At 35.7% G+C, this 18,352-nt stretch overlaps 1 protein-coding gene across 2 annotated transcripts in view; it reads left to right on the plus strand.

Moving 5' to 3' along the window:
- NTS (neurotensin) overlaps positions 1-12,937 on the plus strand; it is a 14,841-nt gene extending 1,904 nt beyond the window's left edge. The window contains exons 2-4 of one of the 2 annotated variants that reach the window (XM_010007998.1): positions 3,492-3,558; positions 10,539-10,763; positions 12,572-12,937. In XM_010007998.1, the coding sequence (XP_010006300.1) occupies positions 3,492-3,558; positions 10,539-10,763; positions 12,572-12,718 (439 nt within the window). In that variant the 3' untranslated portion in view covers positions 12,719-12,937. Of the gene's footprint in view, positions 1-3,486; positions 3,559-10,538; positions 10,764-12,571 lie in introns of those variants that run through there. The other variant, XM_010007999.1, reaches the window with a different exon arrangement.
- Positions 12,938-18,352: the final 5,415 nt, after the last annotated feature.

The raw sequence follows: 18,352 nt of genomic DNA on the forward strand, positions 1-18,352 counted from the left end.
TCACGCAATAGGAAGCTTAATAATGTTTCTCCTCCAAGAGCAATTGCTAAAATGCATTGCCTGCTCCTTTGAAAATTACACAGCTGTGTAATTTATGCCCTAAGTTTATGAAGAAAACCAGGTATAGTGGCAATTAAACAGGTGTGCACATAGACATGAAACAGAATAGGCTTGAAAATCTAATCTTAACTGACTTACAGATTAATTTTTGACTTCACAAATTTTAGAGTAAATTTACAAGTAGCTTCATTTTTCAGCTTAAGTATTCAGGAGACTTGAGAATTCCAAATTCTCACATTAGAGGAAAGTTTCCGTTTTTTACTTAACTGCAGAAGAAAAATGTAGCACAGGCAATACGTGCATTTCGTCACAATTTAATATTTCTGTATGTTACAGAGCTGGTGATGTTACTGTCAAGGCTTAATATAATTTTCTCCCCATACACATAAAGCTTTGTAAGGAAATGCTTGACTAATATTTTTGGTAAGTCGGTTTCCAATTCAGCTGTTTGAAGAGCCTGAATGAAAGTCACTAAAATAAAATATTCCAGTGTAAATTAAAATAGGCTTATTAAAAGACCCAGAAACAGAATTCTGTGTATAACTGACATCATGGTTCATTTTCTTGAAAATTTGAAACTATATTCAAATAAGAAGTGCCTTGCAGAATCTTATGTGGAAGGGCCAAGTGAGTTCTTACTAGTATGGACAATTATGTCATAAAGAGAAGTATATTAATTTTAATTTTCTGCCACAAATGTTTGCCCTCAGGAGACAATGTGGAGCTGTAGAATTTAAACTATTCCTGTAGAATGTGATTATATTAGTAGAAGCTGTATTTCTTGTCAGTAAGTGAATTAAGAAGACATAAAACTGTGTGAATTTCCCTCTGGTTTGAACAATAATAATGTGCAGCCTGACTTTTTATACATTACTCTCTGAGAGTCTGCTCTTTCTGTGCTTTTAGTTCTCAGCTGCCTCTTTCACTTCTATGTTCTTTGGATGTGCTCTCTGTCATCGTCTAAGCCTTGCTTTATTTTTCATTCAAGGAATCTTGACCAGCATCCTGATTAGTAAATATCCTGCAGACTTTGTTTCTCAATCAGATTTTTTCTTAGTACCTACCTGTCTTCCATGTCTGCAGCTGTCTTCCACTCTCAGTGGTGTGAAAGCTGTCTCCTATCCTCCATATGATACAAAAACCAGCTGCTAACCAGACATGAGTGTTTGCATTGTCCTCAGCTGGTATGACCCAGGACACCACCAATCATGATGCTGCCATGTGCTTTTCACCCATTCACAGGAACTGCTGATATTGTGTAGAAACCCAGCTGAGGTGATTTGGTGCCACAAGTAGAACTTTGGCTGACAGTAGAGCAGTTAAGAGCTTGTATAACACTGAAAACACGCAGTTCTGAAGGGGCTGAAAGGTGTTAGGTTGGAGAGTAGTTGCTAGTGTCTTGCTGCAATATTGATTGACAAACCAGTGTTACATAATATTTTCAATAAAAAAACAATTTTTAACTTTGATGCAAAAACTAAGAATAAAAAAATGTATTGTGCTGGTAGTGCAAAGGTGAGCATCAGCATTGCTACAGAGGAAGATTGGCATGACACGAGGAAGTTTTTGATCACCTGTGTAACAGAAATGAGAAGCAGTGCAACAGTACAACATGCAGTAGCTTAGAAAATAATAGAAGTTCCAGTCAAAGGCTCCTTTTAGCAGAAGCACAGCTTTTGGTAATGTCTGAGGAGATAAAAAAAATTGGTTACATTATCTGACCTCACTTTTTTATGAGATAGTAAAAGTTTTTCAGGCACGAAAGACAAAACAGGAGAACATTAAGAGAGGTGCTTCCACTAGCTAATGGTAGGTGTTAGTACTGAGGCTTCTTATCCTAACTGTACTATGCTGGGCTTTCTTGACACCACATCAGGCACAGAGGAGGGCCATTCTGATGAGTTGGGGAACACAAGGTTATTACAAGAGAGATTAGAAGAGAGCCTAATCACTCTGGGAATAGCCTTTCAGTGGGATTCCAGAGAATTAATGGGATTTTCAGAGATTTCCAGGGAATGGGTTATGTACAAAAGGCACAATGGTCTTGAAATTGTTCACTAATCACTGTGTAAGCACACCCTAAAGATCTAAGTTGGGAAGGGCTGTGATTGCTCTCAAAAAAGAAATGAGTTGGGTAAATGGTACAAATAGAAAAGTATAATTTATAGTGAAGGAAGTTATACACAAACAATTAATAAATTTGTAATTATAAATAAATCAGGCTTGAAATTAGAATAAGGTCATGAGCCATTGATAATTTGGAAGACTTCCCCAAATAAGAAAAATGGTGGTGAAGTATTGTTATTAAGGTCTAACATGATTGATTTTTAAGAGCGTTACAATGATTGGCTTCCTGTGCTAGAATAAATCTGTAACAGGTAGCACACACTTGTATAGAAGGTCCTTTTCTTTCAGTCTCATGTTCCGTGAAAGGTAGTAACACAACATGGTGATGATCCCTGAAATGAAAGCATAGGAAGAATCTATTCACAGATGGGTGTTACATGCCAACAGCATCCATCATTTTAATGAAAGTGAGTTGCAACTTAGATGAATATGGAATAGATTTTGAGTTAGTTAGGTTTTAAATATAAGTAAGCATATTGTTTAGCTTTGACTGCTGGTCGGAGAGCTAAAAGCCTTGTGGCTCTGTTGTGCCTGAAGACTTAACTGATTTCTGTATATATCTGATCTTCGAGCTGTGATTTCTGCTACATTTTCAAGGCACCAGATCTTCCTTGTAGTTCTCTACAGCACAAAGCAGAAGAGCTTGTGGCTGTTTTTTCTTTTTGTTTTTTACCCTGTTCACCAAATCACAGGTGTTGCAAGTCTGCTGATCTATCAAAGGTCAATTAAATGAGCAAAGAAAATCCTAACCCTTTCAGTAAGAATACTTTATTGTGGTGTATGCATTATCAAGAGCTTGTGTCACAAGGTAGTCGAGCTCAATTCCCTCATAGAAGTAAAAATATTTTTAACTTAACCAAGAATAATCAAGACTAAATGTTGCCAAGTAATCGTAACTGCCATTCACATAAATACTTAGTTGCTACTTAAAAATTATTTGAAAATAAATTGGTGACACATAATGATTATGAACACCATACTGATTTAGAATGAAGAATACTGCAGCAGTTTTGTTTTCTGAAAGAGTTGCAGATACCGGTAAACTGAGATTAATGAATCATTTAATTCACTTCAATAAGCTTGATCATGCTTTAAAAAGGTAATGAGTATCCATTTTAGTATAGTGTTGTTTTTACCTGGAGGTTCATCATAATCCCTCTAGATCACTTTGCTCTGTTTTTATCAAAATTGTTTGTTTATTTTTGTCTGTTTTTCAAAATTCATTGATATATGTAAATTCTGTGCCCTGTACTGAAATGTCCGTGATTTATGATGAAATAATAAACATATGTTTCTGGTTTATTCTCAGATTCAGAAGAGGAAATGAAAGCATTAGAAGCAGATTTATTGACCAATATGTACACATCAAAGGTAATTATTTTTACTCTTTTAGCTGACGGGTAGGAGCAAATGAATTCTCATTACAAACCCAGAAGTCTTTGCACCAAGTAATAACCCATGGTCTAGACCAAAAAGTTCAGTGGTAGACGTTACTTTGGTGCAAGGTTTTCTCCAGTTCAAAGGAAAATTAAAGGTGTTGATGTGACACACTAAAAGTGCCTCTCTCTCATAACACTGCTACTTTCATTAAACTGTCAAAACTGTGTTATGTGAAGAGATGTAAATTTATACGAGGAAATGTGTTTCCAATAGGATTATGCCTGACGAAAGCTAAATTAACCTTCAGTCAAATCAGTAAGTGCCATTTTTATGCAGAACTTTTCCTATATGCACGTAAAACTAAGATAGTAATAAAGCAAGAAATGTTAATGCACATGCTGATTTTTATTTAGGAATTTAATCATAGTGTTAGTACAGGAACATGGGGACATGACCGTGAAAATACTCATCTGATAAATGACACTTCTTTGACAAGTTGCCAGACTGTGAGCAACGTACACATTATTTAATGCAAATAGACAAAAAATTCAGTTCCAGTCTCATATCGACAAGGTGAAACAGCAAGTGTTGCACATATGTATTAAACAGGCTGTTAGAAAAACACTTCTCAACATTGTTAATTTCCATGAATGATCTAAAAAGATGTAAGTCTAATGTTTCTTCAGCGACATATCAAGGAATAAACTTTTAAACAAGTGCCATGGACTTAAGGTTGAATCTTTTAATTCTTTCTTCTGATGAAGTTCAAGTGGTGCTTAAATTCAGTGGAAAAGAAAATGGGAAATGAAAAAATTATCCAAAAATAGAATTTCATCATTAAATGACTAGTTGAAGGTTAAGGACAAAAGCTGCCTGGAAGATTTCTGTATTTACTGTAGTTGTTTAATGTGTGCTTTTTCACAGAATCCTTTGAATAGACTAGATTAAGAAATGAGGCCAGAAAATATATTTCTTTGATCTGGTCTAACAGTTCTTAGGCTCACATGTTCTTTACTGGCATGGTAATTAACCTTAGATGCCAAATAAACCTGTTTGCCACTCACTTCTGTAAGGTATTTAAAGATTTAATATATGTTCTTTTCCTGAAACAAATTTAAATATAGGAGCCTGACAAAAATAGGGCTTTCTTTGTGTGTCAAGGGATAATACACCCTGGGAGAAAACCTTGCAGGTATTGGTCTTTCTGCTACTGACTTCAGAGGAGCTGTGAACCTAACTGCCTGTTTTTCCTTTTCCTCCATCTTAGCACAGAGAACAGTCTCAGGTAACTAGTAATGCACAAATGTAGTGCAATGTAGTGATAATAGAGTGATGGTTGCCATAATACTCTTGGATGTTGTTTCATGTCATGTAGCTTGCCATTTCATTTCCTTATGGTATATACCTTAAGTGGAATGATACCTGAAGTTGACAGAAGAAGTGTATTTATGGTGGAGATACTGCTTTAACTACATTATACGGCCTTAAATCACCATCTAAAATTATTTTGTTCAATATATATTGTCTCTTGACAACAAAGTAAGGCATGGCTGAACCACTAAAAAGTGTGCATAAATACTTCTACAAGAGCATGCCACTATTCCATTCATTACTGAAATGACAAATTCTTTTTTTTCTGTTGTCCTCTGCTAGCTTTTACCCCTCATTAGAACAAAAATATAGTTCTGGTGTGAGAGACAAATTTGAGGACGTTATATATAATAACTGTCTTGTATTGTGCATGACATCTGGTTCCAGTTGAGAGCAATTACTGTTAAATTGCATTAAGAGTCTTTGACTCTGACTTGGTAATAGCAGCAAGGGAAATCCTGACAATTTAAATAGCATTAAGAAGGGGAGGGAAAAAACGAAGAAAATTGTTTATGAAAGCTAAGATCTAAAAATGCAGCAAAGTGGATTATCACTTGCATTTCCAGTATGTGACAGAAAAAGTCTTCCTAAGTAGGCACTTGTGAAGTATGGTATCAAGACTACAGCTAAGGTTAAAGCACACACCTTTTCCAACATTCAGTAGTCTATCCAGTATTACGGAAAACATTACCATATGCTTTTGACTTCATAGCCTGCTGTCCAGTGTCTGCTGGTCTTTTTCAAACTGCTCTTTAAAGTCATCCATATGCTGAATCACTCTCCATCTTTAAAGTATGTCCTTGCTTATTACCACCTGCCTTCAATTTATAACACAGTTTATCACGCTTCCCTGCTGTTACATGTCAAAGAAGATAAAGGGATCAAACAAATCCCTAAAATGCTTTACCTGTCTTTCCTCTCAGATAAAATCAAAAGAGCCACTTGGAAGATCTGGTAATACAACACAACTTGAAGTATCACAAATATGCAGAGTTACCTCCTGTCTCTTTTGTATCAAACAGATAGCTCTATTCCTAATTTTGTAAAGGCTTGTCTGAAATCACCACTTGCATGAAGAATGTCCTGAACTCAAATAAGATTGAGATGATGTTAAAGAAAAAAAAAAGAAAGAAAGAAGAAAAGTGTATTCTTGAAGAATATGTAATTACTGGAATATACTCCACCTTTGGGATCCTCACTCACATTAATTTTCTGAAATCTTGAACACTCTTGAGATTTTTATTGCTCTAGGGTGCCTATTGGTGACTATGTGTGCACAGACAGTTTAGCCTCCTTCAGAAGCTGGTGAGGTTACCTCTGTCTACGAGTTACTGACTTCCTGACTCAGTCATCCCATAAAAATTCATTACATTTACAGGCATTATTATAAACCACATAACTTCTGTTGTAGCAGAACTCAATACCATATCTGCTTAAAGACAGAATATTTTTATTATTTATATGGTTTAAATTCTGGATAAAATGAAACTACTATTCTGAAAAAGAGCCATAGAGACCCTACATTACCTTGGGTTTTACTTGGTTATGAATTTGTTTTACAACTGCTTTTACTAGATAAAGCCAAGAACAGAAAAAATAGGGAAGTTTATTTTTCTAAAAAAAATAAAATGGCATTTGAGAAGTATACATTATAATATAAAAACTATTTTAAACAAACTGTTGGAAGTATTCAACCAGAAATAGAAAAGGTATCATGGACAGTGTTGTTATTTTCCTTAATGATAATGACAGTGGCATTGAGAGCACTATCAGCATGTTTGCTGATGATGCCAGAGGGATGGGATGCCATCCAGACCTGGACAAGCTGGAGAGGTGGGCCCAGGTGAACCTCATGAGTTTCAACAAGGCCAAGTGCAGGGTCTGGCACTTGGGCTGAGGCAATCGGAGATAGGAATACAGGCTAGGGGAAGACATGCTAGAGAGCAGCCCAGAAGATAAGGGGGTATTAGTGGACCAAAAGCGGGACATGAGCCACCAATGTGCAATTGCAGCCCAAAAGGCCAACTGCATCCTGGGCTGTATCAAAAGAAGTGTGGCCAGAAGATTGAGAGGGCTGATTCTGGCCCTCTGCTCTGCCCTGGTGAGACCTCACCTGTAATACTGTGTCCTTCCCTGGAGTCCCCAACACAAGAAAGATGTGGACCTGTTGGAACATGTTCAGAGACATGAAAATGATCCGAGGGCCGGAGCTCCTCTCTTATTAAGACAGGCTGAGGGAGTTGGGGTTGTTCAGCCTGAAGAAGAGAAGGAGGGAACTCATAGCAGCCTTCCAGTACCTGAAGGGACCCTACAGGAAAGCTGGGGAGGGACTTCTTACAAGAGCTTGTAATGAGAGGACAAGGGGTAATGTTTTTAAACTGAAAGAGGAGAGATTTAGAGGAGAAAATTTTTAGTGTGAGGGTAGTGAGACACTGGAACAGGCTGCCCAGAGAAGCTGTGGAAGCTCTATCCCTGGAAGCATTGAAGGCCAGGTTGGGTGGAGCTCTGAGCAACCTGATCTAGTGGGAGGTGTCCCTTCCCATGCAGGGGAATTGGAACTTGATGATCTTTAAGGTCCCTTCTGATTCTAACCATTCTATGATTCTATTCTCAAGCTCATTTCAGTTTCTTAGATAATTTAAAATTCTCTTTCAAGATACTTGAAGTGTGGGAAACATATATCTGAGTCTTATTTCAGAAACATGTTCAACAGTGGAAATGCATACACTATATTCACTTCACCATTAATAACTTAATTCATACTGCAGTCTCTTTTGTTCCTTCAGATCACTCTCAGATATTTTTCAAGTTAATCTTAAAAAAAATTAGTTCCATCTTCACAGATACAGGTTCCTTGATCTCTTGTGTAGGTATTTTCCAAAACATCTTGAGCAACTGTAGTTGGTATTGTTTAGACCTGAATGGAAAATAATCACACACTGGAAACTTACCTGAACATTTGGGTTGTGGTCATCTTTAACTGTTATTTTCACATACTCCTTTAGGATAACTGCCTCAGAAGTTTTTCATAACCTATAAACTAAAACTGTTTGTTTGTAATACTTGCTGTAACAGTGGAGTAGAAAAATAATGACTGTTCTGTTTAGTGATTGGACATGACCTAAAGAGCTCTATCTTAAGTTTAAAAAACCCAAACTTCACTTCTGACTTCAGTTCTTAATGCTGCATAGTCTCATTCTGTGACCTGATATCAGTGTAAGGCAAAAGCAGGCGTACTCATGTAAAAATACTTTGAGGTGATATATATGTGATATTAATGGGAATTAGACTCCCTTAACCAATGAAGTATGCTGGCAGACAGCACTGCAAAAATTTTCCCCTAATCTCATAAGTAGCAGCAAAGATAAATTTCACCTAATGAAATCTGTCTTTTAAGTATTTTACTAGTATACCGAGGAAAGTTCCTTTAAAAATAGAAATGCAGCAGGCTGACATAAAGTAGTAACTTGAGATAAAAAGATTCCATAAATTATGCAAGAAGGCATAACAAATTTCCTTATCCATTCCTCTTCTGTTCCCAGCCACTGGAATATTTTTTCTTCTTTAACTCAGAACTCCCACTTGCTTAGGTAGCTCTGCCCCTAGATTTTATTCTTAATTGCAATTTAGCTGTTATAGTGCTATCTAACATTTTTTTGTATACCTAGGAGAGAGAAGTGCACTGGGAAAGCCTTCCCATTGTCATGGAAAGCTCCATATTCTTGTATTTTACCAAAATTTTAAAACAGACCAAAGAAGATTGTGAAATTGCAGTGGACACCTGGTCTTTTCTGCAAGTTTAACTTCTGTTAGTTATATTAGGACATTCTGTGAAGAGGTTAATTCTTGGTTTGAACTTGTCACATCTTTTAAAATAATTTGACAGACTAATTAGTGCACCTCAATGAGGCAACAGATGAGCTCAAAGTAAACAATGCAGAACCAATTTCAAGGTTCTGAATAAGAAACAAGATTTGTTTTCTTCTCCATCTCTGGCTTCTGTCAGGAATCTGAGAATGCAGTGGTTTTATTAAAGAGCTAAATTATTATAATTTTGAAAGGCATGTGTGTATCAGATGTGTATTGGAGTAATGATTATGGCCAAAAGGGGATTTTTTGTAACTGATTATAATAGTGATTCCAGCTTTTCTTGTTTCTTCTCAGTCCTCTCAATTTTCTTTCTTTTCTCTTAAAAAATTATGAAGTGTGGTAAATATGCATAACTCTTGAATCAATGACCCTTTGTTAGGAAGGTTCTTCAAAAGAACAAGAGATTATGTGATTACCTAATGTTCACCTAAGTAAGTGCTGCTTCCACACTCTTAATTAATGCTGTCAGTATGTAAAAGTCAGTGTCTGTGTTAATGTAATACCTATATTTGACTTTGTTCATCCAGGAAAAGAAGCAGCTACATTTAAGTTCATAGGTAAAATGTAATTCTAATGTGCTCAGCAAGGAAGCCCTTGCCAGTAATAAATGGGAATTTGCTATTTGGCTTCTGATTGGAGATTGCTGTGTCACCAGTTCCAGTTTAAGGAAACAGATTCCTGTACTCACTGCTAAAAGAAATACAATTTGAAAGAAATAATTAATAGTGGGAGAACCAAGAAAGGGTGAAAGACATGAAAAGCAGTAAGATGAGGCAGGAGCAAGGTTTTTCACTTCTTTCTAGTCATAATCAAATAAAGAAAACTACTGACACAACTGCTTGGAAAGAACACTACCAGTAGAAAAGTAAAATTTATTTTTCTCAACATTTAAAAAAAAAGTGTTAAAAACTTAAATAGCTCCCCAATAATGTGAGATATTGGGGCAAGCAAAATGTGTGATAAACCATCAGGAAATTTCTCTTGTTTCTGTCTTTCTGTAACATCTCTGAACAGGTCCATTATTGACTGCCTAAATTGAGTTGGTCTGAGTTTCAGTCCAGTTATGAAATCAGGAATACATTGTTTGCACAACTGTCTTTATCTTTGCTCCCTCTTCATCTTAAGTTCATAGACCTTCAATTCACATCTCACAGGCTTATGAGTCTCCAGCATCCAGAACTCCTGGGGCTTAACAAGTTCTATAACTTCAGATCCAGCCTCATCAAACAGCTTGCCCTGAAGCAGGGACTCTGTTCCTTTTCTCAGGGAACTTTGAAATGACTGGTATTTGTTCTGAACTAGCGAGAAGTATCTAGTTAACCACAAGCATCCACCTTGGATTCCAGTACTGGGAATTCATCCAGTGGGTTTGACTCATTGTCCTGATTTACACCTGTGAATTTATATTATATTAATTTCCATCTGTGTTTATGTTTGCACCTGTGCAAAATGACTATGAAATGCTACCATTCTGGTTTGGTAGCAATTTAGTTTTTCATCATGCAGATCTACCTGGGAGGTAAAGCTGTGGGGAAGCAGACTTGGTGTGTTTAAGAAATATGTTTTCCTAATTTCAGCACTCTCTAATTATTGTCTAAAAGTTGAGCACATGAAAAATATCTCAAACACACAAACTTATTCCTACCAAAATGTTTAAATGTGACACATTATTACTAAAAAAACAAAACAAAAATTGCAACATGTTAAATGATGGATGTTTGTATTTTCAGATTAACAGAGCAAAACCTCCTTACTGGAAAATGACCCTGCTAAATGTCTGCAATCTTATCAACAACATAAACAACCAAGGAGGGGAAGTAATAGAGGTAGATGAAGAGGATCTTGTTTCCGGAAGACAGTTTCCTGCTGCTCTGGATGGCTTCAGTTTGGAAGCAATGCTGACAGTGTATCAACTCCAAAAAGTTTGCCACAGCAGAGCCTTTCAGCATTGGGAGGTAAAACAAACTGTCACAAAGATATGTTTCAACTCCTGTTAAACTCACTTTGCAGTAAGGTTTTAAAGACCATATCCATGTGACTTCTATCACATTGTCTGAGCTTCCTTCAATTCTTTTTATTTAATACCAATAATGTGCCTCTTACTGAGAGGATTGTGAATTAATGTTGTTTCCGATGAGAGGAGTGTCTGGTTTTTATAACGACCCCTAGATAAATGAGAACTATTCTTAACTACATACTTTCTCCACTCTTTGTAGCAATTCCAAGGAACCAAACACATGAAAGTGAGCTCTGTGCCAGAGCACAAAATCAATATTGGCTTCACAGATGTTAACTTACTACAGATTTATCGAGGCATAACTAAATGTAGGCAGAGTTAGAAAAACCCTTTTAAGGCCCTAAGGCAAACTGGATTCGAAATGCATAGACATAAGCCCAATGTGTACATGTAATTTACCAGGTACTCTGGGATTCTTATCATTGCTAGGAAACGGGTAGCAAGGAAGCTCATGCTTTTCACTTCACCACACCTGAAGAGGGTCCTGGAAGTTGACACTGTGATTTTAGGAGTTTGCTTCTCTTAAATAGTGATTGTTTATAGTTCATTTGTGATACTTAGTGGAGTGATCACAGATAGGCACACAAGGCAGAGTCCACTTTTGCTGTTAAATATTACCATAAAAACAAGATACCTCAATGTCACTACCCACTTCCCAGTAAACCCATTTCTTTCAGTTACTGCAGGTCCATGGACAGTCTGGCTGAATCTTACTTTGCAATTACATCACCTTTTGTGACAGTTGGGAGTCATCACTGCTAACAATACCATGTGTGAAATGGAAAAAAATACTCCTCTCTCAGCTTAGGAACAAACTTATGCAGTGCAGAGGTTTATGAAACAGAATAAAAGAGGAAGGTGTAGAGACAGAGGAAGAAGGCTTGAAATAAGCATTTTACGTAATAAAAACAGTTCTTGTGATCTTATTCATCCAGGATTGACTCCAAAGTCTGTTGAAACCATGAGAGTCTTTCCATTCATTTCAGTAGAATTTAGATGAGCACTCATTTATGAAATAATTAAGGGAGTAACAGAGTTTGCTCGCTTAGAGAAATACCTAGGTGAGTATAAAAATGGTTTTGGTTTAATACCTTTCAGCCAGACAGTAGGACTCTACCTGACTGTGAAGGAATGCGGGAGAATGGATTAAATCTCAACAGATAAAGCAAGAATGAATCTGAACAAAACACTTTAAAAACTCCAAGTAAAACTTAAAGCACAGTTATATAAGAAATATTGATTGACAAAATTTTGGCTTTCTTGTGCTTTTTTTCATTTCTTATTTATGTATTACACATGTTGATTTTTTAGCTGTAGGAAGTTGCAGATAAAAATACTGCTCAAAAGCTGAAACCAGCAAGCAGTGGGTGTTTTAGGAGGTGTTTAGCCTAAAAGAGTGATTACAGAGTGACAATCATTAGGAAGTTTTCACTCGGTTTGAGCTTTAGTCTGAGGAGGGCATACTAGCACTCCTTTTTAGTAAAAAACAGTGATCTCATTTGTTTCAGTGGAATTTAAATATCACTTCTGTATGATTCAACTCATCTTGAGGTTGATCTGAATTTAGTGTCTTGAGTTTTGGGCTTTTTTTCCCCTTCCTTTTCTTGTTTTAAACTTGTAACTATTATTGTAACAGTTTTTCTTGGGCTCAGATGCTAAAATAAAATTTTATAAAACTTTCTAGGAATCAATACATTTTACTATCAAAAAAGCTGATAATCTTCTGTCTCTTCTTGCGTCTTACAGTTGCTTCAGCAAGATGCTTTTGACCTAGAGAACTCAAGCCAAGAGAAGGAAATAATGAAAAGGAAAAATCCCTACATTCTGAAACGGCAGCTACATGTGAACAAGGCTAGAAGACCATACATACTCAAGAGAAGTTCATATTACTGATCCAGCAGAAGAAAACAATGTATATTTAGTTTATAGGTAACTGTGCGTTATGGTTATCTTATTTAAATCATACTTGTGTGAAAATATACTATGGAAAATCATCAAGATGGTAACATAACTGTGGTTTTTTTGCAATTGCTGTTTCTTGATTGTGATTTTTTCCTACTTGAGATTAATTGGACCAATACATTTGCAAATAAATCTAGTTTCTAAGCATGATGCGTTGTACAAAACTGAGATTTCAACATACTTCTAATAATGTAGTATTTTCCCATTTTATAAAGCACACTGGCGACACCAAGTAAATTGATATTGTCCAAAAACCCTTCTGAGAATCTACCATTTCTTAATGCAACACTTCAAACATACACATTTACAAATTTTTTTATAGTACAGTACTTACAACTTGCACGAGATTTTGCATATTGGCCTGTTTAACTTGTTAGGGATCAGATCTAAAGAAGGAAGGAAATGCTATCAGCTAACTATAAAATGGCAGTTTCAAAATTCACATTTTAAGTAGCCTGCATGTCAATGAATTTTAAGTGCTTTACTCCTAACTTGTCACTGAAGTCATAATTTTAGAAAGCAATACAGAAATGGGAATTTAACAGAGTATGCTTGGGAGAAAAAACCTTTGGCATCTTGTGTATCACCTATTAAATAAGGAAAACAGTTTATTAAATCAATAATAGAATTTACAGTGTTTACCTGATCTATGAATGCTCAGAAAAAAAAAAAAAAAGACAAAAAATAAAAGCTGGCTCATGCTCTTTTCCTGTCACTTGAAAAATAGCAATTTGGTTATACGAGAAATTCGGGAGAAATATTTGAAAGAGGAATTAAAGTTAGAGCATCTTAAACTTAGAATTGAAAGGCATTTCCTTCCCCTCCCTCTACAAATCTGTAATTACAACAGGCATTTTCTGGGGGTTAAAGACAGTCTTGGAAGCCAATGAAGAGGGAACCTCCCAGCATGGAAAAAATTGTTTTCAAGCCATGAGGAATCAAATGCCACATGAAACATAAACATTTTCCAGCTCTGTGTCTCTGATGTGTACATAAGACTTAGGATCTCAGTGATCTTGGGTTTCAGTCTGAAGGAAAACAGTCTGAAAGAACTGGGGGTCAAAGCAACAGTAAAAATAGAGGGATAGTCTGAGATCCATGACACCTGGATGCTCAAACCAGGAGGCAAAAAATGGGACAGAGATACTGTTTTTCAAAATCTGCCTGTTTTCTGCTTGAGTACTTCCTCAAAGCAATACTATTCCAAACATTTGCCAGAAAAAAAAAAACACACAGAAAATTTCCAAATCCTCTCACAGGTCAGATTTTCTATCAGTTATTATACAGGGATATGCATGAAAAAAACATACCTATACCAATGGTTATACCAGTTTTGTTATGGAGAGGGATGGGTTTTTTTTTGCAGTAAAATGTATTTTCACCATGCTAAAGCTAATAATACTTCCTTTTTTCACTGCAAATATTAATCAGTTTATTTATTCAGTAGCCACTAAATGCATGCACTCACAAGATACAACTGGGCATACACTAATTACTGTTAATAGTTGTCTCCGTGTTTTAAATGCTTAATGTGCTAAAGGGCTTTGCTTAAATAAGGTTATAGCAGATTCATACCCTTTATTTTTTTATGGCACTGTTGTAGAAGTAGGCTGGAGGCACAATATGCTCTCAAGCGGCTAAGAAACATGCCTCTTGACAAAAAACCTACAAGCTAGACCTGGTATGGACACTTTAAATTCTAAATTACCTGTTGGTCTGAAATAGCAAAGCAAAATGGAGTTTGTTCCAAACTTCACTGCTAGCAATATATGAAGAAGAAAGAAAGGAAACTTTAGATCTCTATTTCATGGGGAAGACAGAACACAAGATACAAAGAAATAGGTTGCCACGATTATTTTTCTTCTGTGTTCAGTTTAAGAAACTATGACTTAAAAAAGTTGGGTAAGGTAATGTGGTTGTCATCTGACAGAATGTTAAAACTTCGGAAAACGAAAGCACCCTTCCATGTTTCATTTTGGAGGTGATTTAGATATTCAAAGTGATGGCACAAGGAGCTCAGATGATGATGATGAGCTGTTCCACCGTTGTCTAGTGCTCCAGACAAGCGGAACTTACTCTGTGACTGTGTACTTCATCTTGCAGTGCAGAGATAACAGATTACTCACAGTGATTGGCTGAAAATGGTTTAAAATAACTAATTTCTTTCAGCACGCTGTTAGTCCACAAACTGTGTGGCACTGGAGGAGGAAAAGCTTGAAATATGACAGGAGGTAGCTTGTTGAGTTGCTGCCTAGCTTGTGATGGAGGTGTTCAGGCAGTTGTCAGAGAAATGTCATCCAGAGTGAGAAACAATCCTAACGAAATGAGGAACCAATATCCAGAACTGTAAAATGATCAATAAGTATACAAAAGCCAATGCTGGTGTTTCAGCTTAGGGATCACTGGTGAAAAGCAAGCATAGCAGCATTAAAATGTTATAAAACACACTAAAACTGTATGATTGAGCGGGATACAAAGAGCTGTGAAAGAGTATTTTGATGACTCTCTTGAAATCTCTCATTTCCAGCTGTTGCTACCTCCTGATAACTTCACTGCTGTGAAATTTCAGCCTTTCCTTAATCCTTCTATTTGGATGATGGCAGCAAAAAAACAGACAAGCTTATACATTTTTGTCTCTATTTGACACATTGTTTCAGTGGGATCCTTGGTACCTGCCTTGGCCCTACTTGTGCATTACCTGCTGTATTTGCAGCAGCAATGGGTGTTGAATGAAGTTCAAGCCTCACGAGGCCTGCACATTATGTAAAGATGTGTAAATTCTGGCAGCTGCTTTTTTTTTTTTCTTTCCTTTTTTTCTTTTTCTTTTTTTTTTTTTCCTTTTTTTTTTTCTTTTTTGCAGCCTATAATTGCCTTACTTTAAAAAAATATTGTTTTGAAGGCCATTAACTCAGATTGCCACCTTGGCTTAAAGAAAGGCCTCTTGATACCAACAGTTTTGTTTTATAAAGGCAATTACTGGGACATTTGCCATCTTTGTCTCCACAGATGAGCACATTTTTTTCTACATATTCAATTTCTGATGTTTTTATGAAGTTCATAGATGAATAATTATACCAATTTTTCAGAATATTTATACTTAATTACTTCTCCTAAAATATAGGATGTTGTCATACAGAGCAATTGCAGAAACCTCTGTTATTTCTAATGTAGAGTTAAATGTAACATTTGATTTTATATATTTTAATATTTATAATTCATAATCTTAGAAAATTAAAACAGATAACTTGATTTTGTCATCTCTGAAGCATATATTTGTTAGTTTTTCTTTAAAAGAAACAATTAAAACCAATACTGTTCTCAAGGTTAAGTGTTGTGATAAAATAACTCTTCAGCTTTCTTGAGTCTTGCTTTTGGTATATTGTGGATTTACTGTTTCCTGTCTTTTCTATCATAAGTCTAAACTCCTCTGTTTTAGGTAAGAGTTTAATGCCTGTGACATGCACAGAATGGCTGAAATGTGGAGTTTGCAGATTAAAGGAGATTTAATCTTGTGATGTATGGTCTTAACTAACATGCAATATAGACATGATAATTTGTCTTGATCAAAAATCATAAATAGACAAAAAATTATTTTTATTTCCCACTATTTACTGGACTTTCAGAGAGCATCTGAATCACATTTTTAAAGTTTTGTCAACATGAGGAGCTAGAACATATTTTTATTTATTCATTGCTACTGAAAATTGACATTCTGAATGTCAATTGAATATATTCACCTCTTAAATCCAGTAGGTGATGCATTAAGACACAAAAAGCACAGTGTTGATCAGCTTTCAAGAACTCTCAGATGCAGAATACTTGAATGATTCTGAGACACACAATAATCAGACAGTGGACTGAAAGATGTATGTAGTACCTAATTAACAGGCAAGCTTTGGCTGGCTGTATGACTCCTCTGAGGTAGCAACATGGAGAAGTGAGATAGGAGCCACTTTGGAGCTTTTGAAGGGTTATCAGCTATTAAGAATCATGAAGGCTTCAGGATCTGTCAGTTGCCCAGCTAAGACCTGCTTTTTTCAAGCAGATGAGAGCATACAGCTGTTATCTTAGGAGACTCCTCACATACCCTCTTATAGAAGGAAATAATTTGACTATACAGAACAGGACTTGAATTACAAAGGAACAGCATTTGCCTGCTTAACCAGTGGGTCAGGTACAAGTCTTTGTCTCAAAAGTTACAGTGCAGTCTAGAACAATTTTCTGTTTTGCTATTCGAGTTCGGTAGTAGGAATCTTTTTGCAGGATGTTTTCTGTGTACATAAGGAGCTTCTCAGGTAGTCTACGTATTGCTTTCACAAATGAGTGCCAGCACCCTGAGGATCTCTGTTCAGATGTAGTGTCTAAGCTGTGTAACAAAGTGTTAACAGTATGTGAATAAAAAGCTGCTGGATTTGTCTGACAGTGAATCTAACCTTGAGGACAGACTGGAGACAATCCTAACTTTTTTTTTTTTCTTTCCTTTTTTTCTTTTTCTTTTTTTTTTTTTCCTTTTTTTTTTTCTTTTTTGCAGCCTATAATTGCCTTACTTTAAAAAAATATTGTTTTGAAGGCCATTAACTCAGATTGCCACCTTGGCTTAAAGAAAGGCCTCTTGATACCAACAGTTTTGTTTTATAAAGGCAATTACTGGGACATTTGCCATCTTTGTCTCCACAGATGAGCACATTTTTTTCTACATATTCAATTTCTGATGTTTTTATGAAGTTCATAGATGAATAATTATACCAATTTTTCAGAATATTTATACTTAATTACTTCTCCTAAAATATAGGATGTTGTCATACAGAGCAATTGCAGAAACCTCTGTTATTTCTAATGTAGAGTTAAATGTAACATTTGATTTTATATATTTTAATATTTATAATTCATAATCTTAGAAAATTAAAACAGATAACTTGATTTTGTCATCTCTGAAGCATATATTTGTTAGTTTTTCTTTAAAAGAAACAATTAAAACCAATACTGTTCTCAAGGTTAAGTGTTGTGATAAAATAACTCTTCAGCTTTCTTGAGTCTTGCTTTTGGTATATTGTGGATTTACTGTTTCCTGTCTTTTCTATCATAAGTCTAAACTCCTCTGTTTTAGGTAAGAGTTTAATGCCTGTGACATGCACAGAATGGCTGAAATGTGGAGTTTGCAGATTAAAGGAGATTTAATCTTGTGATGTATGGTCTTAACTAACATGCAATATAGACATGATAATTTGTCTTGATCAAAAATCATAAATAGACAAAAAATTATTTTTATTTCCCACTATTTACTGGACTTTCAGAGAGCATCTGAATCACATTTTTAAAGTTTTGTCAACATGAGGAGCTAGAACATATTTTTATTTATTCATTGCTACTGAAAATTGACATTCTGAATGTCAATTGAATATATTCACCTCTTAAATCCAGTAGGTGATGCATTAAGACACAAAAAGCACAGTGTTGATCAGCTTTCAAGAACTCTCAGATGCAGAATACTTGAATGATTCTGAGACACACAATAATCAGACAGTGGACTGAAAGATGTATGTAGTACCTAATTAACAGGCAAGC

The sequence above is a fragment of the Chaetura pelagica genome, unplaced genomic scaffold (assembly GCF_000747805.2).
Source record: "Chaetura pelagica isolate M959 unplaced genomic scaffold, ChaPel_1.0 scaffold50, whole genome shotgun sequence".
NCBI classification, from domain to species: Eukaryota; Metazoa; Chordata; class Aves; order Apodiformes; family Apodidae; genus Chaetura; species Chaetura pelagica.